The 10732-nt window shown below is 49.5% G+C and overlaps 1 protein-coding gene across 1 annotated transcript in view; it reads right to left on the bottom strand.

The window, feature by feature from the left end:
* Window positions 1–10732, bottom strand: part of ADAMTS17 (ADAM metallopeptidase with thrombospondin type 1 motif 17) — a 180222-nt gene that overhangs the window by 23763 nt on the left and 145727 nt on the right. Inside the window, exons 12-13 of the mRNA XM_015421670.1 lie at window positions 9433–9637; window positions 1721–1873 (exon numbers count right to left, since the gene is read on the bottom strand). Coding sequence (XP_015277156.1) covers window positions 1721–1873; window positions 9433–9637 — 358 coding nt within the window. The remainder of the gene's footprint in view (window positions 1–1720; window positions 1874–9432; window positions 9638–10732) is intronic.

Raw genomic sequence — 10732 nt, 5'->3', positions numbered from 1 at the left:
TTTCCCTCCTTCTTCCCTTCTCTCTTTCTTTCCCTCCTTCTTTCCTTCTGTTTCTTTCCCTCTTTCCTTCCTTCTTTCCTTCTCTCTACTCTCTCTCTTTCCTTCCATCTTTCCTCCTGTGGTCCAACTGTAGTGAGACCCCCCCCAGCTGGGGAAGGGGAGGGGAGGCTTTTGAAGATGCCTCCCTCCTTTTGCTTTCCCTTCTGCCATCACTTCCGGTGATGTCAGGGGTGTGGCATATGCTAATAGCCCAGTAGCTCATTAGCATACCATATGCTAATGAGCTCCTGCAGCTCTTTTTCTACGAAAAGACCTCTGCTGGCACATATTCATTAACTTGTTCACAAATGTGGTTCTCTGGGCCCAGTTTGAGAGTAAGCATGCCATCTGGGAATCCCTGCTCTAACAGGACAGATTCAGTTCTAGTTCAAGGAAAGTGTATCGGATCTGTGTTTCTTATCATCTCCCCAAGTCTTTCTTTATTCAAGGCAGAAATTTGAGGAAGAACATCCCCCACTTAGCAGCCCAAGTAGCCCAGCTTAGACTGGGCCTGTCAGGGCTTGGGAGCTAAGCAGGGTTGGCCACAGTTAGTATTTGGATGGGAGACCACCAAGGAAGATGAAGGTTGCTATGCCAAGGAAGGTAAGGGCAAGCCACCTCTGTTTGCCGGGAAGGCCTCGTGGATGTAGGTGCCCTGAGTTGTCTGTGACTTGACAGCATGTTCCCCTTACAGGGTTGCCAGGTCCTACTTGGCATCCGGTGGGGGGCTCATGGGTCCTTCCTGAGGTCTTCTGCCACATGCGCTTTGTTATGTCATCACATCACCGACATCGGGGGGTGACGCTCTGGTTTTTGGACAAAACTCTGTGGTTTTTTTGCCTTCAAAACCACAGAGCTTGCCCCAAAACTAGAGAGCATCACCCCCCCAACATTGGGATGCGATGATGTCACTTCCGGGTGACATCACCAAGTCAGGGACGTTGCCCGGCAATGTCCTGTTCACGGGTAGGGCTGGCAGTCGATTGGAGCCCTGAAAAGTGGGGAAAACCCCTGTGGGACCTGGGAACCCTATCCCCTTATCCCCTCCTTGGCTAGGTGGTGGGGGACAGGTGGGAACCAGTGTTCCCTCTAAGCTGAGTTAGTGTGAGCTAGCTCACAGTTTTTTAGTCTCCAGCTCACAGATTTTTGTCTTGGCTCAGGAAGGATGGGGCTCCAGAGCAAACTGATTTATGCAGCAGCCAAATAGCTCACTCACAACCTTGATGCCAGTGGCTCACAAAGCAGAATTTTTGCTCACAAGACTCCACAGCTTAGAGGGAGCATTGGTGAGAACTGCAGAAAACCAAGATTTCGAAAGCCATCAAGAAGCCGCCATGGAGGCATCACCCTGTTTCCATCAAAACACTTCATCCATAATTCTCACATCTGGTCACCAGTTGAACGTTCCATCTTTCCTTGCAGCCCCTTGCTTCTAACAGAGCCAAATTCACCTTTCATTAGCACGCCTCTGTGGTTCGCCATGGATTTCCCTTCGTTCACAGAACAGGAACAATGTTCTTCTGGCTTAAAGCTGTTTGCACGACAAAGCAAAAGCTTTGGATCCTTGATAGCGATTACTGTGTATATCACTCATGATGTAAATACAGGAGCTAGCAATGTCCAGAGAGCCACTGAAAAGCCTAAGCCCCACCTTGTTGGGGGGCTCAGAGTATTGCCATACCTTGGACCAGTCCCCCGTCTTCCACTCGTAACAGCCCGTGTGATCCTCGCAATCTTCCTCATCCCTCGGCCTGGTGGCTGCGTCACACTTCCCTTGTGAATTGGTGCATGTGACGGTTCGCTTCTGTATCCCACGTCCACAGTCTGATGAACACTGCAAAGCGACGGGCAAGATCAGTGGGTGCCAATTATAGCAGAGAGGAAAACTGAACAAAAGCATCTCTCTCTCCGCCAGCATCTAAGGCTTCTGAAGCACTCTTCGATTTGTTCAGAAACATACGAAGCTGCCTTATGCTGGGCCGGAATATTAGCCCTAGAATAATACCATCTACTAGACCAGGTGCTGTCTAGCATGACAGGCTGAGCCCATCCTTTCCCAAGCCTTGTGACAGGGGAGGTTTTAACAAGAGATACAGAACACCTGGGGCCATCTGCTTGCATAAGCAATTGCCCTTTTAGAGGGCCCTACTTTTTTTTTAGAATTGCAAGTAGATAAATAGGTACCGCTTCGGTGGGAAGGTAACAGCGTTCCGTGTGCCTTGGCATTTAGTCATGCCGGCCACATGACCATGGAAATGTCTTCGGACAGCGCTGGCTTTTTGGCTTGGAAACGGAGATGAGCACCGCAACCCTAGAGTGGGATTCGACTGGCTTCCGAGCAAGGGAAACCTTTTAAAAAAATTATTTTACCATAACAAGCATACAGTGTATGGTATGGTACATGTTTAAGTAAACCTAGAACCAACAATTACCAAGCACTGAACAAAGGAAAGAAAACATTGCAAAAATAATTCATCGGACAATACCAACGGGTTTAAAATTGAGCTGACATAATATAATATTGCTTTGACGGCACGACTTCCTTCAATGTGTCATTGCAATGCTATTGCATTGGGTTCTACTTTTCTGTCTCAGAAAACTCTTCCTCAGATTTATGAAAAAATGGTAAAGCTGTTGTCACGTCTCAGCCTTTTGGCTAAGATTAAGTGTAGTTAAGGGCATTGGTGTTTGATATAAACTGGATTCATTACTGTTATATAATCTGATTTTAAAAAATGGGTAAGAAATAGAGTAGTATGGTATTTACAGGGGTCATTTCCTGCAGGAGCGCACAGGAGTGGAGCTCCGACAGTAAAGAGCCCAGGGGGCGGGCACATGCAAACAGCCCCCCCCCCTGCTCCCAGCAGCCCTCAGAGCAAGAAGCAGCCAGGTAAGTTGCAGAGCCCCCCCCCCCGGGCCCTGGTCCAAAACAGTCCAGTGGCACCTTTAAGACCAAGTTTTATCCAGGTACAAGCTCTCCCTCCTCTGCGAGGACAGATCTGCACGTCCCCCCCCCAATAGCTAGCAATCCAAATGAGTCCAGTGGAGCCTGAGCGGTGGGTGTTGCCTTCTGACACACTTCCGGTGAGGTCAGGGGGTGTGGCATATGCAAATAAGTTATGCTAATGTTATGCTAATGAGCCCCTGCACCTCTTTTTCTACGAAATGACCCCTGGGTATTTATTACTTCATTTATACCCTGGCTTTCTTCCCAATGGGGAATCGACATGGCTCACATAGCTCTCCTCTCCTCCCATGTTATCCTCACAACAATCCTGTGAAGTAGGTTCGGCTGAGAGTGGCCCAAAGTTCATCCAGCAAGCTTCCACGGCAGAGTGGGGATTCAAACCTGGGTTTTACAGATCCTAGTCCAGAAGTAATCTATTCTACGACACTGGATTGATTGATAGTATCCAGTGGAGGGGACGGGTGAGGCCAGGGTGGCTATTCCCTGATATTGTCAATAAACCACTGTGTTTCAGCTACCAGGAAGACCAGGGTTATTTTTGTGCAGGAACGCACAGGAACGGAGTTCCAGCTGGCTCCCAAGTTGGCCACGCCCAGCAGGAACTCATTAGTATAACAGGCCACACCCAACCGCAGAAACTCATTAGGATTGGCTACATTAGGGGTGTGTGGCCTAACATGCAAAGGAGTTCCTGCTACAAAAAACCCCCTGGGTTTTGACAACAAACAAGGTAAACAGAATAAGAAGCAAAAGGTGGGTGTGGGTGGATGACCACACTTCTGGTAACATGGGGGTGCAGCCTAATGTGCTATTGAGCTGTGCTGGCAGGGGTGTGGCCTAATATGCTAATGGGTTTCTGCTGTTGGGTGTGGCCTCTAATGCTAATGAGTTCCTGCTGGGCTTTTTCTACAAAAAGAGCCCTGACTGGAAGACTGTTGTCTTCACTTCAGGGCCACTGATCCTAAATCACAGAGTTATTTAATATTATTTTGGATGGAGAATTAAGATTAAGCATAGCTGAGATTCGCATAAAATGTGACAGGCTGCTTTGAACTAATTTGAGTCATTGTAGTAAATCAATTATAAATGGAAATGAATGCAAAAAGTTATGAACTTTTAATACAAGAGGATGCGAAATGCTTGCTGAATCTCAGAGGCTCCGGGTGTAACACCAGATACGAGTATGCTCCTCAACTGATTCTCCACTTAACCAAGTTCTAAGTGACAAAGGTGCTAGATCCCATCAGTTGATCCTCAGTAGAAGAAGAGAAGAAGAGATTGGATTTATACCCCGCCCTTCACTCGGAGTCTCCGAGCGGCTTACAACCTCCTTTCCCTTCCCCTCCCCACAACAGAAACCCTGTGAGGTAGGTGGGGCTGAGAGAGCTCTTTCAAGAACAGCTGTGACAGAACTATGGCTTGTCCAAGGTCATCCAGCAGCTTTGTGTGGAGGAGCGGGGAATCAAACCCGATTCTCCCAGGTTAGAGTCCACGCACTTAACCACTACACCAAACTGGCTCTCTTTCTCTGGACGGTCACCAAAACCAAACCTCCCTACAGCAATCTGGGGTATGGGACGGTGGGCCAAACTGACAACTGATACCAGCCGACTGGGAATGACTTTGTGAACGTTGTGGCATCCTGACACTATACAACCAATCAGATTTGGTTGTGTTGACATCACAGGGCAAATGGAGGTCATTTTGAGCAAGGGCAGAGGTCATTTCGGGGGGATCGCAGTTCCCCCGGGTGAGGTACGGGGGGGCACATGACGAAGCCCCGCCCCCTGCTTCCGGCCGCCCCGCTTCCGGCCCTCATTCAGCCAGGAGGAGGCAGGAGAAGAGGGAGGGTAAGTTGCTTCCTCCCTGCCTCTCCCCACCCCTGCCTGCCTGGGGCCAGGGAGGGCCTTCGCGGGGCTTCCTCGCACTCCCGCCGGCCTTGCAGGTCCACCGCCGGGCCCCTCATGGGGCTCGGCAGTTGAGCTGCAAGGCCGACGGCGGCCCGGACCGTTGGGGGCAGGGTGTGTGGCCTTATGACAGACTTCCGGTGATGTCAGGGGGTGTGGCATATGCTAATGAGTTATGCTAATGAGTTCCCCTAGCTCTTTTTCTACGAAACGACCCCTGAGCAAGGGCATGATGTTTCCCAGGCTGGTCATGCGGACAACCACCAATTAGGAACATGCAGAGCTCACCGGGGTGTGTGTGTGCGTGCAGGCCAATGCTTCCTAACTAGAACTCTTTTGACCGTTTTCCCAGAAATGCCCCTCTCCCCACCCTCCATTGGTAAGGATAAGTATCATATCGACAGTGACCAAAGTGTTCATGAACCTGCCCCTCTGGTGGTGGAAAGTGCACTTAGGACACGGCTGACTTATGGCCACTGCATAGGGTTTTCTAGGCAAGAGACGAACGGAGGTGGCGTTGCCCTTGCCTGCCTCTGCATAGCAACCCTGGACTTCCTTGGTGGCCTCCCCTCCAAGTACTAAACAGGGCCAACTTTGCTTAGCTTCTGAGATCTGACAAGAGCGGGCTGGCTTGGGTCATCCAGGTCCAAGTGATAATTAAGTGCCACCAGGGGGTCATTTCGTAGAAAAAGAGGTGCAGGAGCTCATTAGCATAACTCATTAGCATAACTCATTTGCATATGCCACGCCCCCTTACATCAACGGAAGTGTGTCACAAGGCAACACCCACCACTCAGGCTCCACTGGACTGTTTTGGATTGTTAGCTATTGGGGGGGGGGACATGCAGATCTGTCCTCGCAGAGGAGGGAGAGCTTGTACCCGAAGGCGGGCTGGGGGGGGGGCTCTGCAAGTTACCTGGCTGCTTCTTGCTCCTCGTGGCCCGACTGAGGGCTGCTTGGGAGCAGGGGGCGGGGCTTGTTGCATGTGCCTGCCTCCTGGGCTCCTTACTGCCGGAGCTCCGCTTCTGTGCGCTCCCGCAGGAAATGACTCCTGAGTGCCACCAAGTCACAGAGGTGGTTTGCCAGTGCTTGCCTCTGCGTATCAACCCTGGACTTCCCTGGTGGTCTCCCATCCGAGTACTAACCAGGGTTGACTCTGCTTAGCTTCCAAGACTGGACAAGACCAGGCCAGCCTGGCCCCACCGAGGTCAGGGGGACTGCCCTCTGCCAGCTAGCCAGAGCCCTGCCCCTGGGCCGGAAATTTCTCCACCCATCGAGGGATCAGTGCAGAGGAGGCAGCCGACTGGAAGCGGAATGAATAAGTTGGAGATATGAGATACTCTGTGGAAACTTTTGAAAATGCTCCCAAGAAGCCTCTTTAAGGGGGGTCCAGAATGGAGACAAGTCTGGGCGCGGTGTGAGTTACAACGAATAGGCAGATCTCAGCATGCCTGTCTAACTGTCGTTACCAAAAAGAAAAGAAAAGAAAAGAAAAAACACCATCCCAGCAGTCATGACCTGGTGACCCTGTTAAGGACATGAATGACAAGTGTTTATGAGCTGGCCGAGAAAACGGATGTGCCTTGAAATACTTCTCAGCGACTCCAAAGTGGCTTCTTCTCTCTCTCTCTCACACACACAAACACACACACACACACATACAGAATCCGTGAAGACTTCCATTTAAATCGACTGCAGCTGATTGCATAAGTCTCTCCCTCTCTCCCTTTCAGGAAAGTAGCATTTTATAGCAAGCAAGAATGGTATTCTGAAGGCTACTGGGTGGGAGTCCTTCCAAGTTGCAGGCAGGGTGGGATTCAAGAGCGGCTTCTCAAGGTTGGGAGCTTGCTGTGCCCTTTCTCTAAAGGACACGGGGGATGGAGAACACAGGGTTGCCAGCCTCCCGGTCCGGGCGGGGGGTCCCCTGCTTTGCGGGCTCCTCCCCACCAGCAGCAAGCTGGCCGGGGGGGGGGGGAACCCCACCTGCAAAGGCCCCAGAACATTACATTTCACACATTTTTCAACTTTGTGGGTGTTGGTGGGCAACGAGAAATAGTTCATGTGACAATGAAGAAGAAGAGAAGAGATTGGATTTATACCCCGCCCTTCACTTAGAGTCTCAGAGCGGCTTACAAACTCCTTTCCCTTCCACTCCCCACAACAGACACCCTGTGAGGTAGGTGGGGCTGAGAGAGCTCTGACAGAAACTGCCCTTTTTCAAGGACAGCTGTGCCGGAGCTTGTGACTGACCCAAGGTCACATCAGCAGGTGCATACGGATCATTGTTCATAGAAATGAAGTCCACGGATCATGAAGACATCTAACTTTTAGTACAGCAAAAAAAATTTTCTTAGGTCCTCGTCACTTGGCAACCAACTGTTAGAAAGTCACCATATTTTGTGCCTTGGGACTATTAGCTTTTGCTTCCTCAAATACTGTGGCAAAGTTTTTTAAAAAATTATTTATTTAACTTCATTTATACCCCACCTTTCTCCCCAGTGGGGACACAAAGCAAATGATGTTGTTCTCTTCTCCTCCATTTAACACTGGGGCCAAGTTTCTTACTTGCTGGATGGCCTTATTTATGTGAAACAGTTGGCCTGAAGAGAATCCTGGGACACACCCTCTTAGATCATGTGGGGTGGATGCCTGTGGCTGAAAATTACCTTAGGCTAGCTCTAGACTAGGGATGGGCACGGACCATTAAATGAGCCCCAGTTCGAACATGAACCAGGCTGGTTTGTGGCTTGTGAACCAGGGGTTCAGGAGAACGTGTCTCCCACGATCCAGCACGCGAACCTCCATGTTTCTTCATAGAGGTTCACGGAATGATTCGTGCAGGCTCCGAAGGCTTTTAAATACCTTCGGAGCTTACCTGCAGGTCCAGCAGCCCAACTGGAAGGGAGCTGTGAAGGCATTTAAATATTCAAGTATGTTCCTATATTAGAAATAACGAGTTAACAGACTACTGGAGGATGGCGGAGAGCGATTAAGAAGTGTAACAAGTCAGTAGGAAAGTTATACACTGCTGATAGAAATTTCCAGCGCAGTTTGGAAAAGACAGTATAAAAATCTTATAGGAAGTAGGAAGGCAATAGAAGTGGATGCCTTTATTCAACACAGATTTGATATGAAGGTTAAGGATAAGAACAAGAGTGTCTATGGCAGGTTTGATATATTTACTATTCTGTGTTGTTGGAAATGATAAATGCTCTCATAGTATTTTTGTATGTAGTCTTGTTGATGTTCTGGTGTATATCTATGATATAGGCTTATACCATAAAATCCAATAAATATATTGTTAAAAAAAATGTCGTTGGAGCCCACCACCAGCCCATGGCCCACACCTTCAGAGCCCACCTCCAGGTTAGGCCGGCCCAAGTGAGCTCCAAGAGTGAGCTCCGTCGAACAAACCCAGAGGTGGGGCTCCAAAGGCATTTAAATGCCTTTGGGGCTCACTTTCAGGGGGGCCGCAGCTCGAGTGAGCTCTGAAGGCCAAGAAAGGCCTTTGGGAGCCCACTTCCAAGTCATAGTGCAGCCATGCCTCCAACCGGAAATAAACACTGAAGGCATTTAAACGCCTTTGGGGCTCACTTCCAGGTGGGGCTGTGGCCCCAAGAACTTCCCAAACCACAAACCAGTTTGTGCAATTAAGACGTTCGTGGAAGTTCATGGTTCATGAAAACCCCAAACCACGAACCTCCACGGACCCCCGTTTTTCCTGTTTGTGTCCACCCCGTATTTCCTACATCCCTCAGTTCTGGAACTAGATTTTAGGAACCTGACTTGGGACCACATGAAGACACCCAATTCTCAGTCCATTCGACGGTGATTTCTGCTAAATCCTGGCAAACAGAGCAGTTTTAAGATGTGCTGTTAGAATTTTCTTTTATAAAATCAGGTACGAACATAAGAACATAAGAGACGCCAATGTTGGATCAGGCCAAAGGCCCATCCAGTCCAACACTCTGTATCACACAGTGGTCAGAAATACCAGGTGCCATCAGGAGGTCCACCAGTGGGGCCAGGACATTAGAAGCCCTCCCACTGTTACCCCCCCCAAGCACCAAGAAGACAGAGCATCACTTGCCCCAGAGTCCCTATCTATACCTTGTGGCTAATAGCCACTGATGGACCTCTGCTCCATATGCTTATCTAATTCCCTTTTGAAGCCGTCCATGCTTGTAGCACCCACCACTTCCTGTGGCAGTGAATTCCAAGTGTTAATCACTCTTTGGGTGAAGAAGTACTTCCTTTTATCCGTTCTAACCCGACCGCTCAGCAATTTCATGGAGTGCCCACGAGTTCTTGTATTGTGAGAAAGGGAGAAAAGTACCTCTTTCTCTACCTGCTCTTTCCCATGCATAATCTTATAAACCTCAATCATGTCACCCCTCAGTCATCGTTTCTCCAAGCTAAAGAGCCCTAAGCGCCTTAACCGTTCCTCATAGGGAAAGTGTTCCAACCCTTTTATCATTCGAGTTGCTCTTTTCTGCACTTTTTCCTGAGCCTGCCTACCTTTGACCATTCTGACGCTTCCCAGATGGAAAGGCAGTCGCGTCCTTCACAGCTCTGTAGAGGTGCTGGTTTGGGACCCAGGCAGTAGAGGTCTCTGGTGGCCACGTAGGTGCCATTCTGCAGCTGATAGACGCAGGTCACTTCCCGGATCTGGATGCCTTTGGCACAGGTGGACGAGCAAGGGCTCCACTGTCCAGCCACCCATCTGTTTAGAGAAGATGCAACAGGTTTCATTTCCTGACATAATCCTAGAGTTTGCAGGAGGATGTGTATACAAGCCAGACACGCATTGCTGGTGTGAATGCACGTGTGGACCACGTGTCACCTTCTGCCATCCACCTGTACCCATCTAATTGTTGGAGAGCCTAAATATATGATACAGAGGCTGTTGGACTGTTAATATACACTGTCAGATGAACTGTCAGATCTGCATGATCTAAGTGACAGCAGTGAGACTGCTGGAAGCCTGTCCTGGCCGGTTTAGACCAGTTTATGGTGTGAGGCCACAGGCATGACTCAGCTCAATGCTGATTGGTTGTAAATATGTATAATAGTAGACAAGTGCAGTCCAAAGTATTCCTTTTGTGAATCACGGCGTTTGGCGAAGCACTTTGACGGAGCACTCTATATTCTGTGAATAAACTGTATATAGTTCACCACAAAGAACTGTGTGGCGTGGTACTATATGCTGGATGTACTGCTGACTGCTGGAGTGTGGCTGAAAAGGTTGGTGTGGCTGAAAGAGTCCTGGAAGTTGGCTAATACTTTCTACTGGCATCAGGCCGCCGTATGCGCACCGCGCAACAGGGTTATGGGCCCAGCCTGGCGGTGTCTGGAGCAGTGAGGTGTCGGTTCAGCCCAGTGGGGACTCAGCCTGACGGAGCACTGTATATTCTGTGAATAAACTGTATATAGTTCACCACAAAGAACTGTGTGGCGTGGTACTATATGCTGGATGTACTGCTGACTGCTGGAGTGTGGCTGAAAAGGTTGGTGTGGCTGAAAGAGTCCTGGAAGCTGGCTAATACTTTCTACTGGCATCAGGCTGCCGTATGCGCACCGCGCAACAGAGGCACCATATGTTTGCTCACAGCATAGAGTCTGGATTGGTTCGGATATTAAGAAAGCGTGTGTGTAGCCTTAGCCGCCACCACCAGTGAAGAACATCAGTTGGCCCTGGACTCTGGAAATGGCCATCAACAGCCTAAAGAACAGCAAGCCCTGCAAGCAGTGTTCCCTCTAAGCTGAGTTAGTGTGAGCTAGCTCACAGGTTTCTACCTTTGAGCTCACACATTTTTGT

This window comes from Gekko japonicus, unplaced genomic scaffold (assembly GCF_001447785.1).
Source record: "Gekko japonicus isolate JY-2015 unplaced genomic scaffold, Gekko_japonicus_V1.1 scaffold2455, whole genome shotgun sequence".
NCBI lineage: Eukaryota > Metazoa > Chordata > Lepidosauria > Squamata > Gekkonidae > Gekko > Gekko japonicus.
Note: the sequence above shows the minus strand (reverse complement) of the source record. Positions and strands in the feature narration are given on the sequence as shown.